We start from the raw sequence: 14950 nt of genomic DNA, 5'->3' as shown, positions 1-14950 counted from the left end.
GCAGCTTCTCATCTAAACCATCACACTCTTCAATAATACAACATCATACACACCAATTCACAAGCATGTTCAGACATTTTATGAGGGTTTATTTTCCCATTTGCAAACTCAAATTACAGAACGAGTCTGACACAGCTACAGTGCCTTGTGTTTTAGGTTATTGTCCTGCTGAAAGGTGAATTAATCTCCCAGTGTCTGGTGGAAAGCAGATTGAACCAGGTTTTCCAATAAGATTTTGCCTGTGCATAGCTCCATTCTGTTTATTTTTCATTCTGAAAAACTCCCCAGTCCTTAACGATTACAAGCATACCCATAACAAGATGCAGCCACCACTATGCTTTGTGGTACTCAATAATGTGTTGTATTGGATTTGCCCAAAATGTAACACTTTTTTATTCAGGACAGAAAGTTAATTGCTTTGCCACATTTTTTTGCAGTATTACTTTAGGGAATTGTCACAAACAGGATGCATGTTTTGGAATATTTTTTATTCTGTACAGGCTTCCTTCTTTTCAGAGTTAAACATGAGAGAGTTAAACATGAGAAGCCATGTTGAGAAGGCATCACTACAGATTATAGCCCATGTCAACTGTCTACTTTACTAGGGGCCTCAGCGTCTTCAACCCTCAGCGTCTTCAAAGTGAAACACAACGTAAAACAAAAAGGTATTTTAATGAGGTCTTAAGTTTGTGTAATTTTCCAATGCCAGCAAATGATACTGTTGACAATGGATGTCTTCATAGTGCCAGCATGACCTAGGGACATATAGAGTGCGAGAGAGAGAGAAAGAGAGAGAGAGTGTCAAGACTATACACTGAACTTACAAACATTAGGAACACCTGCTCTTTCCATTACATAGACTGACCAGGTGAAAGCTATGATCCCTTATTGATGTCACTTGTTAAATCCACTTCTATCAGTGTAGATTGAAGGGGTGAGACAGGTTAAAGAAGGATTTTTAAGCCTTGAGACAATTGAGACATAGATTGTGTCTGTGTGTCATTAAGAGGGTGAATGGTCAAGACAAAAGATTTAAGTGCCTTTGAATGGGGTATGGTAGTAGGTGCCAGGCGCACCGGTTTGAGTGTTTCAGGAACTGCAACGCTGCTGGGTTTTTCACGCTCAACAGTTTCCTGTGTGTATCAAGAATGGTCCACCACCCAAAGGACATTCTGGGAAGCATTGGAGTCAACATGGGCCAACATCCCTGTGAAACACTTTCGACACCTTGTAGAGTCCATGCCCCAACGAACTGAGGCTGTTCTGAGGGGAAAAGGGGGTGCATTGTGCAACTCAATATTAGGATGGTGTGCCTAACTCAGTCTATTGCCTGGTTTAGGAAGGGAATGTCTGTGGAATGGTTTATGGAAACAAGGTGTTCCTCAAGTACCTAATGCTGAGTGATTAGTGCTTTTTGAGGTCGGTTTGGTTTCGGGTTTGATTATTTAAATAATAATCACAGTTTTCAATTTCGGTTTTGTTTATTTAAACATTAAATGCACTATGCATTCATTATGTGGGTTGACCGCTGTAACAACACAGAATAAAACAATGAATAATGGTCGCATGATGGTACTGCTTATCACTTATTAAGCATCATTTATTCACATTACTTTACATTAATAAAATATTTAAGTTGTGTATATTCCATGTGTTTTATTTTCTAACTTTATTATTTAATTCCAAGTCATCTTTTCATCTCTAATGAGCTGCTGCCTATGCTGTCTGACAACATCACTATTTTGTAGTTCTTCAAAGTAAATAAGGCATACTTTTATGACTGCTGAATACCATCTATCAATCACTTAGATCATGTATTTTCAGGTAGAGATACTTCGCGAAGCAACAGTTGCTCTCTATATGACCTCATGATCAATTGCGCATTCTTCTCTTCCATATCAGGCATAAAAGAAACAGACTGGACAAGTAAATGCGATTATTGTCATTGTAGTTAATTACCACATTTTATGCGCTGAACTATGTAGAATATTGGCCTGTTGGAAATAACTCCCTACTACATCGCACGGTTCAGGCTGGATCTGATTTATCTCTATAGAGAAACTTTGCGATGTGCGCATTGAGTTCACAGAAAACAAGTGAACGAAATGGAATTCAAATAATTGAACAGGCGTCAGTCAATTAGTTGTTTGAAAACCAAAATGTTGCTTAATCATTTAACACCAAGTACTGCCAGAATTACTGGCAGAGGAGGTTTAACTTAACATCAGATGTCCATGTATCTGTGGCGATGCCTGCCCAATTGACCTTTAGCACAGACATCATGATCCCCAATATGGCCTGTATATTTTAACACCTCTCTTCTCCCTCCTCTTTCTCTTCACTTCTCTGGCTGTAGGACACAGTGAAGATGAAGAAGGTAGTACCTGCAAGATGGTGTTGTGGATGACAACAGACAAAGGAAAAGCTCATAGACACAAGCCAGCTGTCTGCCACTGTCCTACAAGGTGTGCCACAAATGCACTGGCTGGCTAGGCTGCCTAGACCTTTCATTCCAAATAAATTTACTGAAATTAACCTATCAACATAGTGGTGACATATACTGTGCAAGTACCTTTTTAATTACAGGTGCATACTAAACAATGAACCCTGCATAAAAAGCAAGCTCCGGCCTATTTGTTCTATTGTCAAATTGCAGTTGTCTCTGTGTCTGTGTAAGGGAACCCCTCCTCCCCTTAGTCTCAAATTGAAATTCATATGAACAAGAACAAGGTTGCTGTCGTTCGACAGGTTACTCATCCTCAAGTTGGAACCACTCGTAGCCCACTGAGTGTTTTACAATGTTATGGTTGGAAAACTGTCCCATAGACATCTAAATGTCCTTTCACTATTTATAGGAGTTCAGCTATTCAGAATCAGAACCATAATCATGCTACTATGAGGCTGAACCCGAATTGTTCCACTGCACCAGGGTACAGAGATGGATGAAAGACACCTTCACTCGACATCTTCACATTTCACAAAGTCATTCCAGTTATGTTTAAAGTATTGCCCTTTCTTAAACAAGCCATACAAAGCTGGTAACAAGTTTTATCCTCCAAAAAAGATAGAACAAATATTATGGTTGAGCTCAAATATACTGATTCATAAAAAAACATTCTTTATTGAAAAAATGTTTAAAAATTGTGTTCTATTTATTAATGATAATGTAAATAGAAACGGTGGAGTTATGTCACATATTCAGCTATCGAAAATACATGGGAATGTCTGCTCAACTGATTGCAGCGTTACCAAAAAAATGGAATAGGGAGACGGTAGGGAACTTCTTTGTCTTCTTTGTCTGCCATATATTAAAGATACAAATTGGCAGAAAATAATTGGCATAAATGGAAAAATATACCAGTTTTCATTTGAGGAAAAAAAAATCTTGACATACATGTTGCAAAAAGGAAGATATTTTCGATGTACCGATTCCATGGCACATGGTTTATGAACTGATTCAAAAATCAACACAATTTAAATTATTATACAGAATTCTTGCCACCAACAGAATGATATTTATATATATGGGGCATACAACAATCTGTATATTTTGCTGCAAAGAAACAGAATCACTAGATCATTTATTCTGGTATTGCCTCTATGTACAGAGCATTCGGAATGTATTCAGATGCCTTCACTTTTTCCACATTTTGTTACGTTACAGCGTTACTCTCAAATTGATTACATAATTTTTTTTTATCCTCATCAATCTACACACAATACCCCATAATAACAAAGCAAAAACAGATTCTTAGACATGTTTGCAAATGTATCCAATATAAAAAACAGAAATACCTTATTTACATAATTCAAACCCTTTGTTATGAGACTCGAGATTGAGCTCAGGTCCATCCTGTTTCCATTTATCATTCTTTAAATGTTTCTACAACTTGATTGGAGTCCACCTGTGGTAAATTCAATTGATTAGACATGATTTGGAAAGGCACACACTGTCTATATAAGGTCCCACAGTTGACAGTGGATGTCAGAGGAAAAACCAAGCCATGAGCTCGAAGGAATTGTCCGTAGAACTCCATGACAGGATTGTGTCGAGGCACAGATCTGGGGAAGGGTACCAAAACATTTCTGCAGCATTGAAGGTCCCCAAGAACACAGTGGCCTCTGTCATTCTTAAATGCAAGAGGTTAGGAACCACCAAGACTGGTACTGGCTATACAATATCCCCAATCTTTTTCATTACCTTCTGCCAAAAGGTATGCAAGCTTGGACAGTTAGAAAACATATGGATTATGTCACCTGTACTTGACTGACATCTCCAGCATAGGTTGGATTCTATCAAACCTATTCTGTTCAACCTCAGAGGAGTCCAATAAATCTTATTAAACACTTTAAATTGAATTAGTTTGGACCAGGCTTTTCTCATAGGGAGGAGTATTTGTTGTACTATTATATTTATAGTGTAATGCAGGTAGTCCCAGCCCACCCTATCAAAGGCTTTCTCTGCATCTAGGGATAAGGCTGCCACTGAAGTATGCAAATCTTTAGCCTTGCAGATGACATGCAGTTGGCGTCTAAGATTGTCAGATTAATTTCTGCCTTTCACAAATCCCACCTGGACTGGATTTATGATATGACACACCTACCCACTGCCAGAAGTTTTGTAAACAATTTTTGTAAACAATTTTTCCATCACAATTTATCAAAGAAATTGGACGATAGCTCCCACACTCACATGGATTCTTTCCCTTTTCGAGGATTAGGGTCATTACTGCATTACTTATAGAAGGTGGGAGCTCACCTGTGTCAATTGATGTGTTAAATGTTTTCAATATTTCTGGGCTAAGCTGCTCTGCAAACCTTTTCTAGAAATCACTGTGTATCCCATCCAACCCAGGAGTTTTACCACTGGGTGCTGTCTTATAGTTTCGGTCAATTCCTCCAAATAAATGGGGCGGTCGAGCCAATTCCTGTCTTCCGATGTTAGTTTAGGAAGGTTCAAATTCTGAAAGAATACCTCTGCTTTCTGCATTTCTCCGTCTGAAGTATAAAGTTCCTGATAGAAGTCTCAAAATATATTGTTTATTTCTTTATGATTGGTAATCAGCTTGCCTGTCTTATTTCTGATTCCACCTATTTGCCAATCTGTTTCTCTAGATTTCAATTGACTGGCCAGCAGTTTTCCTGACTTTTCACCTGATTCGTACCATCTCTGCTGCAGCCTGTAGAGGGAATATTGAGCTTTTTTACTGAATAAAGTATTCAGCTCGTATTTGGTTTTCGTCCGATTTACCAGAGACATGTTGTTAGGATTGGACCAATATATAAATATGAACTTTATCGAACAAAAGAATGCATGTATTGTGTAACATGACGTCCTAGGAGTGTCATCTGATGAAGATTGTCAAAGGTTAGTGCTGCATTTAGCTGTTTTTTGGTTATTTGTGATGCATGTGGTTGGTCGGAAAATGGCTATGTGGCTACTTTTACGATATACTCCTCTAACATAATCTAATGTTTTGCTTTTGCTGTAAAGCCTTTTTGAAATCGGACAACGTGGTTCGATTCAGGAGAGGTGTATCTATAAAACGATATAATTTTAAATTTTTAAAAAAATATTTAATTATAAAATTTTGTTATGCTAATGGCGATATGATTTTTCGCTGGATGTCGAGGCCGCACAGGGGTTAAATTGAAGGAAGAAGTCTGGGTCCTCCTCATTCAGAGCATAAATATTCCCCAATATTATATTTTGTCCTGAAAGATTCTTCCATCTTTGTCCTTAAACTCTTTTTCCACTTGAACATGTATACTTTCGGAAAGAGACACCTCTTTTTTTGTTGGTTGAATGTATTATGGTAATCACTGCCCAGTCATCTGTCTCCCACTCTAGGAGCATCCTTTTCCAGAAGGTGGGTCTCTTGGAGCATAATCACGTCTGAGTGATTAGATAATTCGATACTTTTCGTCTTTTAGAATATGAACCTAATCCGTTCACATTCCACAGCGTAATTTTTATCACATTTAATCACATTGGTCATCATGTCTACAAGGTTGTAAATATACTATTACCAAAACGTGACGACTGTTAGAATATTTTAAATCAATGCGTTTAGGATAGCCTTTGCTTAGAGAATCAAAGAAAGTTAACAACTGGTAGTGCACCCCACCTAGAACACTAAACTTCCCATAGAACAAATATGTCATAAATATATCCCAAACCCACAAGATACACTTTTTTCTTTAAGTACAAAATAAAAATCACCCTACCCCAAAACCAGGCCTTCATCCATGTGAAGTGTCTCGAGGTCTTCCGTGCACTGACGCTCCAACCAGAATAAGAATGTTTTACCAACGCCAAATATAGGCACGACCATATACATTTTGATATGACAGCGATGACATGTCATAAAAATGACATCGATGTTTTTGGTTGATCTAACATAAAGACAGGCTGATCATTATACTCGCAAAGAGAAGAGATTACCTTTCTCATGAACTGTCTAATTCCATAAGGCAGGAACGTAAGCAGAGAACAAACACCAAAGGGAGACTGGTATATGTCATAATAATGATCAAATAAGCTAACTAACACTTTGGGTTGTGCCCATCACGCATGGCACGAACACGCCTGTTGTGGCCTATATTGACCAACTATTGCTGTTATGATAAGAGTGAAAACTTAAAAGAATAGATATGTTTATCCCTACTATGAACATAAAACAGAATGATATGCTTGGAATATAATCCTCCAGAAAGGTAAATTGTAGGCAGCATTCGCAGCATAAACACTCGGTGAGACTGTTACTCACAACATAGGAAGTTATCCTATCAGCTTAGAGATAAATGGCAGTCCATCCGTGATGAACCACTGCCAACACGTGGATCTTCCATAGCCTACCACGCTATTCAGATTGTCTGGCCTCAATGACATCCGCGGCAACCTTCTTTGCCTCCTTTGAGTCTGTGAAACAATGTAGTGATCCTCTCACAGTAACGCAGAACACGGCAGGGTATTGCAAGGAGTATTTCCGTCCCCATTTCATGCACATATGTCTCACCTCCATGAACGCATTTCGCACCTCCTTGGAAAAGTCAGGGAAAAACACCTTTGTCCCTTTCCAGTGAAAAGTCCAAAGTTCTTTTGTTCTGAGCTCCCAGTTTGAATTGTTTTATATATTTTCAAAAATGTATAAAAATCTGTTTTTACATTGTCATTATGGGGTATTTTGTGTAGATGGATAAGGGATTTAAAAAAATCCATTTTAGAATAAGGCTGTAACATACAGTTGAAGTCGGATGTTTACATACACTTAGGTTGGAGTCATTAAAACGCGTTTTTCAACCACTCCACACATTTCTTGTTAACAAACTATAGTTTTGGCAAGTCGGTTAGGACATCTACTTTGTGCATGACACAAGTCATTTTTTCCAACAATTGTTTACAGACAGATTATTTCACTTATAATTCACTGTATCAGAATTCCAGTGAGTCAGAAGTTGACATACACTAAGTTGACTGTGTCTTAAAACAGCTTGGAAAATTCCAGAAAATTATGTCATGGCTTTAGAAGCTTCTGATGGGCTAATTGACATCATTTGAGCCAATTGGAGGTGTACCTGTGGATGTATTTCAAGGCCTACCTTCAAACTCAGTGCCTCTTTTCTTGACATCATGGGAAAATCAAAAGAAATCAGCCAAGACCTCAGAAAAAAACTGCAGACCTGCACAAGTCTGGTTCATCCTTGGGAGCAATTTCCAAACGCCTGAAGGTACCACGTTCATCTGTACAAACAATAATACGCAAGTATAAACACCACCGGACCATGCAGCCATCATACCACTCAGGAAGGAGACACATTCTGTCTCCTATAGATTAACTTACTTTGGTGCAAAAAGTGCAAATCAATCCCAGAACAACAGCAAAGGACCTTGTGAAGATGCTAGAGGAAACAGGTACAAAAGTATCTGTATCCACAGTAAAACGAGTCCTATATCGACATAACCTGAAAGGCCGCTCAGCAAGGAAGAAGCCACTGCTCCAAATCTGCCATAAAAAAGCCAGACTACGGTTTGCAACTGCACATTTTATTTATTTTTATTTCGTCTTTATTTAACCAGGTAGGCAAGTTGAGAACAAGTTCTCATTTACAATTGCGACCTGGCCAAGATAAAGCAAAGCAGTTCGACAACATACAAAAACACAGAGTTACACATGGAGTAAAACAACATACAATCAATGATACAGTAGAAAAAAATAAGACTATATACAATGTGAGCAAATGATGTGAGATAAGGGAGGTAAAGGCAAAAAAAGGCCATGGTGGCAAAGTAAATAAAGTATAGCAAGTAAAACACTGGAATGGTAGATTTGTAATTTGAAGAAAGTTCAAAGTTAAAATATAAATAATATGGTGCAAAGGAGCAAAATAAATAAAATAAATAAATACAGTAGGGGAAGAGGTAGTAGTTTGGGCTAAATTATAGATGGGCTATGTACAGGTGCAGTGATCTGGGAGCTGCTCTGATAGCTGGTGCTTAAAGCTAGTGAGGGAGATAAGTGTTTCCAGTTTCAGAGATTTTTGTAGTTCGTTCCAGTCATTGGCAGCAGAGAACTGGAAGGAGAGACGACCAAATGAGGAGTTGGCTTTAGGGGTGACCAGAGAGATATACCTGCTGGAGCGCGTGCTACAGGTGGGTGCTGCTATGGTGACCAGTGAGCGGAGATAAGGGGGGACTTTACCTAGCAGGGTCTTGTAGATGACCTGGAGCCAATGTGTTTGGCGACGATTATGAAGCGAGGGCCAGCCAACGAGAGCGTACAGGTCGCAGTGGTGGGTAGTATATGGGGCTTTGGTGACAAAACGGATGGCACTGTGATAGACTGCATCCAGCTTGTTGAGTAGGGTATTGGAGGCTATTTTGTAAATGACATCGCCAAAGTCGAGGATTGGTAGGATGGTCAGTTTTACGAGGGTGTGTTTGGCAGCATGAGTGAAGGATGCTTTGTTGCGAAATAGGAAGCCAATTCTAGATTTAACTTTGGATTGGAGATGATTGATGTGAGTCTGGAAGGAGAGTTTACAGTCTAACCAGACACCTAGGTATTTGTAGTTGTCCACAAATTCTAAGTCAGAACCGTCCAGAGAAGTGATGCTGGACAGGCGGGCAGGTGCAGGCAGCGATTGGTTGAAGAGCATGCATTTAGTTTTACTTGTATTTAGGAGCAGTTGGAGACCACGGAAGGAGAGTTGTATGGCATTGAAGCTCGTCTGGAGGGTTGTTAACACAGTGTCCAAAGAAGGGCCAGAAGTATACAGAATGGTATCGTCTGCGTAGAGGTGGATCAGAGATTCACCAGCAGCAAGAGCGACATCATTGATGTATACAGAGAAAAGAGTTGGCCCAAGAATTTAACCCTGTGGTACCCCCATAGAGACTGCCAGAGGTCTGGACAGCAGGCCCTCCGATTTGACACACTGAACTCTATCAGAGAAGTAGTTGGTGAACCAAGCGACGCAATCGTTTGAGAAACCAAGGCTACTGAGTCTGCCGATGAGGATGTGGTGATTAACAGAGTCAAAAGCTTTGGCCAGGTCAATGAATACGGCAGCACAGTATTGTTTCTTATCGATGGCGGTTACGATGTCGTTTAGGACCTTGAGCGTGGCTGAGGTGCACCCATGACCAGCTCTGAAACCAGATTGCATAGCGGAGAGTGTGCGGTGGGATTCGAAATGGTCGGTAATCTGTTTGTTGACTTGGCTTTCGAAGACCTTAGAAAGGCAGGGTAGGATGGATATAGGTCTGTAGCAATTTGGGTCAAGAGTCTCACCTCCTTTGAAGAGGGGGATGACAGCAGCTGCTTTCCAATCTATGGGAATCTCAGACGACACGAAAGAGAGGTTGAACAGGCTAGTAATAGGGGTTGCAATAATTTCAGCAGATAGTTTTAGAAAGAAAGGGTCCAGATTGTCAAGCCCAGCTGATTTGTAGGGGTCCAGATTTTGCAGCTCTTTCAGAACATCAGCTGAATGGATTTGGGAGAAGGAGAAATGGGGGAGGCTTGGGCGAGTAGCTGTGGGGGGTGGAGTGCTGTTGAATGCAGTAGGGGTAGCTAGGTGGAAAGCATGGACAGCCGTAGAAAAGTGCTTATTGAAATTCTCAATTATAGTGGGCTTATCGGTGGTGACAGAGTTTCCTATCCTCAGTGCAGTGGGCAGTTGGCAGGAGGTGTTCTTATTCTCCATGGACTTTACAATGTCCCAGAACTTTTTAGAGACTGAGTTGCAGGAAGCAAATTTCTACTTGAAAAAGCTAGCCTTGGCGTTTCTAACTGCCTGTGTGTATTGGTTTCTAACTTCCCTGAAAAGTTGCATATCGCGGGGGCAGTTCGATGCTAATGCAGAACGCCACAGGATATTTTTGTGTTGGTTAAGGGCAGTCAGGTCTGGGAAGAACCAAGGGCTATATCTGTTCCTGGTTCTACATTTCTTGAAAGGGGCATGCTTATTTAAGATGGTGAGGAAGGCATTTAAAAAAAATAACCAGGCATCCTCTACTGACAGGATGAGGTCAATATCCTTCCAGGATACCAGGGCCAGGTCGATTAGAAAGGCTTGCTCGTTGAAATGTTTCAGGGAGCGTTTGACAGTGATGAGTGGAGGTCGTTTGACCGCTGACCCATTACGGGTGCAGGCAATGAGGCAGTGATCGCTGAGATCGCTGAGATCGCTGAGACATGGGGACAAAGATCGTACTTTTTGGGGAAATGTCCACTGGTCTGATGAAACAAAAATATAACTGTTTGGCCATAATGACATCATTATGTTTGGAGGAAAAAGGGGGAGGCTCGCAAGCCGAAGAAAACCATCCCAACTGTGAAGCACGGGGATGGCAGCATCATGTTGTGGGGGTTCTTTGCTGCAGGTGGGACTGGTGCACTTCACAAAATAGATGGCATCATGAGGTAGGAAAATTATGTGGATGTCTTGAAGCAACATCTCAAGACATCAGTCAGGAAGTTAAAGCTTGGGCGCAAATGGGTTTTCCAAATGGACAATGACCCCAAGCATACTTCCAAAGTTGTGGCATAATGGCTTAAGAATAACAAAGTCAAGTTATTGGAGTGGCAATCAAAAAGCCCTGACCTCAACACCATAGAAATGTATGGGCAGAACTGAAAAAGCATGCGTGAGCAAGGAGGCCTACAAACCTGACTCAGTTAGACCAGCTCTGTCAGGAGTAATGGGCCAAAATTCACCCAATTTATTGTGGGAAGCTTGTGGAAGGCTACCCAAAACGTTTGACCCAAGTTAAACAATTTAAAGGCAATGCTACCAAATACTAATTGAGTGTATGTAAACTTCTGACCCACTGGGAATGTGATGAAAGAAATAAAAACTGAAATAAATTCTTCTCTGACTTAAGACAGGGAATTTTTACTAGGATTAAATGTCAGGAATTGTGAAACTGAGTTTAAATGTATTTGGCTGAGGTGTATGTAAATGTCCGACTTCAACTGTAACTGTCACACCCTGATCTGTTTCACCTGTCTTGTGCTTGTCTACCACCCCCACCAGGTGTCTCCCATTTATTCCCGTTATTACCTGTATGTGGTCCTGAGATCCTCCAAAAGGTTCTACAGCTGCAACATCGAGAGCATCCTGCCTTGTTGCATCACTGCCTGGTACGGCAATTGCTCGGCCTCCGACCGCAAGGCACTACAGAGGGTAGTGTGTACAGCCCAGTACATCACTGGGGCTAAGCTGCCTGCCATCCAGGACCTCTACACCAGGCGGTGTCAGAGGAAGGCCCTAAGAATTGTCAAAGACCCCAGCCACCCCAGACATAGACTGTTCTCTCTACTACCGCATGGCAAGCGGTACCGGAGTGCCAAGTCTAGGACAAAAAGGCTTCTCAACAGTTTTCATCCCCAAGCCATAAGACTCCTGAACAGGTCATCAAATGGCTACCCAGACTATTTGCACTGTGCCCCCCCCCCCCCCCCCCCCAACCCCTTTTTTACGCTGCTGCTACTCTCTGTTTATCATATATGCATAGTCACTCTAACTATACATTCATGTACATACTAACTCAATTGGCCCGACTTACCGGTGTCTGTATGTAGCCTCGCTACTTTTATAGCCTTGCTACTGTTACTTTTTACTGTTTTTATTTCTTTACCTATCTATTGTTCACCTAATACCGTTTTTTCACTATTGGTTAGAGCCTGTAAGTAAGCATTTCACTGTAAGGTCTACACCTGTTGTATTCGGCGCACGAGACAAATAAACTTTGATTTGATTTATACCGGTGTCTTCTGTCTTTTGCCAGTGCGTCTTGTCTTGTCAACCAGTGTGTTTTTCCGTGCTCCTGGTTTTCCTAGTCTCTATTTTTCTAGTCCTCAGGTTCTGACCCTTTGCCTGCCCTGACACTGAACCAGCCTGGCTGATCTCGAGACTACTTGCCGCCCTGTACCTTCTGGAATCTGACCTAATTAATGAACTTCTGCCTGTCCTCGACCTGCCTCTTGCTTGCCCCTTGTTTTTCAATAAATATCAGACTCAAACCATCTGGGTCTTTCTCTGTGTCGTTATGATAACAAAATGTGGAAAAAGTCAAGGGATCTGAATACTTTCCGAATGCATTGTAGCTTGTTTCTGGTCACAGGTTCAGGAATGGGTAAAAACAAAAATTACAACATTCAAAATTAACCTTACAAATAGCAGTGTTGGGGGATTTTGAAAGCCATAGTCAGTTAATAAATAATATAACAATACTCGTAGGAAAGGTTTTCATCTTCAGCTCACAATCTGTGGATACTATACGATTAGGTGGTCGATAGTGATAGTGGCTGAGGGGTGGGATTAAGGAGCTTATGTGATTGCTCTATTTAAAAGTACCATGTATGTAAATCTAACAGAAAATCTGTAAAATATGTGTCCTCCAAAGAGGGGGGGAGGGGTGGTGGATGGGTTAATAATTAAACAATATATATATTTTTTTTGCTTCATGCATTATCTCATCCTGTAAAATGTTGTACATGTTCTTTGTTCTCTGACTTGATGAAAGATGATTAATCTCTCTTTTGGTTTCATTGGTAATACTTGCTGTATGTAGTCTGATCTTTTTGGGCGAGACTATGATCTATTAATTTTTAGGGTACTTCATGTTCATGTTTTGCCAAAATTAGGGGGCAGGGAGGAAACTTGCCAGAAGTGAACATGGGTAGTACAGTAGTAGCTAGCTAGCTAGAATGCATGGTTGATTCACATCATTGCCCTACTATCTTATCAGAGGAAATAAATAATTCTTCAGTGGGATAAGGAAATGTGCAGCCTTTAATTAGTTAACTTGTTAATTTATAACAAAAACATACGATTTTGAGTTGATAGCAAGCAAGCTAAAGTTATCTTGCTGGCTTTCCATGGGCTGAACAATGCAAGCTAATGTTAGTTGCTTCTTGCAAGCCACAACATCATAACGTTTAACAGGTTGCAGTTGTCGAATACAGGGTTTCACAAACTCTGTCCTGGGGCCCCTCCTGGGTGCACTTTTTGGTTATTGCCCTAGCCCTACACAGCTGATTCAAATAACCAACTCACCATCAAGCTTTGATTATTTTAATCCGGTGTATAGTGCTAGGACAAAAAACTAAACGTGCACCCAGGGGGGTGTGCCAGGCCCGAGCTTGGGAAACCCTGGCCTAATATTTCACTGGTTTTAGTGTAGAATGTTTGTTAATGTTTTGAAAATGTGTGTGATTTATGTGCCCTATTCATATTAGCGGCAAACGATGTCCAAGCTCCAAAGGTTTGTGCTGGTTTGTATGTGCGTTTTTGTTTATCACATTTGTCGTTCAATTTGAAACGGGGATATCCAACCAGCGTAGGGGGCCGCCTTGAAGTCTGAGGGCACAGCCCTTTCACTGTGGTTGCTTTGTGCTGAAACATCAAAGCAGCCGTTCCAGACTATCAAGTCAAGGATGTAGAGAGGCTGGTGTTAGCAAGATGATGCAGTCACCACTATGCTTGAAAATATGGAAAGTGGTACTCAGTAATCTGTTGTATTGGATTTGCTCCAAACAAGACTTTGTATGCAGGACAAAAATGTAATTTCTTTGCCACATTTTTTGCAGTATTACTTTACATTTACGCCATTTAGCAGATGCTCTTATTGCTCCTGTAAGTCGCTCTGGATTGGGTTAAGTGCCTTGCTCAAGGACACGTTGACAGATTTTTCACCTAGTCAGCTCGGGGATTCGAAATCTGTGCTTGAAATGTAATACTCGATTTATGGACCTTACAGATACTTGTATGTGTGGGGTACAGACATGAGGTAGTCATTCAAAAATCATGTTTACTACTATTGTTCTCTCTCTGGTACAGTATGAGAGATACCGTAGCTTAGGGAGAGCACAGGACAAAGTAACTGCAAGAAAGAGCAGAGCTATTCACAGCTACAGATGCAGCAGCACAACCACATTAGGGTGGAATATTTTCCCAGTATTTTACAAAGATTCCATCCCAAGAATAAATCCCTTTTCTCCCGAGTAACCCGGTATTTCCCGCCAAAACCGGAAGTCTCATTCAAAAGCGTTATAAAGCGTAGAAATAGGTGTCACGGGTATCGTCGGTGAAGGAGGACCAAAATGCAGCAGGACTGTGTTTGTTCATTTTGAACATTTATTTAAATCAAAACGAACACAAAAACAACAAATAAGCGAACGAACGAACGAACGAACGAACGAACGAACGAACGAACGAACGATCCACTGACAGTCTGGCAAGGCACAAGGCTAACACAGAACAATCTCCCACAAATGACAAACACACCCTAATATATGGGACTCTCAATCAAAGGCAAATAGACAACACCTGCCTTCAACTGAGAGTCCCAACCCCAATTAACCAAACATAGAAACAGACACACTAGACTAAACATAGAATACATGAAAATCAAACAGTGCCCAAAAACCCCGGAATACTT

The 14950-nt window shown here is 40.7% G+C and overlaps 1 protein-coding gene across 1 annotated transcript in view; it reads right to left on the bottom strand.

Annotated features, from left to right (window-relative positions):
- Positions 1-469: 469 nt before the first annotated feature.
- The window catches only part of LOC106583985 (microtubule-associated serine/threonine-protein kinase 2), a 103010-nt gene continuing 88529 nt past the window's right edge, over positions 470-14950 (bottom strand). The window contains exon 4 of the mRNA XM_045706499.2: positions 470-755. Coding sequence (XP_045562455.1) covers positions 738-755 — 18 coding nt within the window. The 3' untranslated portion in view covers positions 470-737. The remainder of the gene's footprint in view (positions 756-14950) is intronic.

This window comes from Salmo salar, chromosome 23 (genome assembly GCF_965601325.2).
Source record: "Salmo salar chromosome 23, fSalSal1, whole genome shotgun sequence".
NCBI lineage: Eukaryota > Metazoa > Chordata > Actinopteri > Salmoniformes > Salmonidae > Salmo > Salmo salar.
The sequence above is the reverse complement of the archived record's forward strand: the minus strand, read 5'-3'. Positions and strand labels throughout refer to the sequence as shown.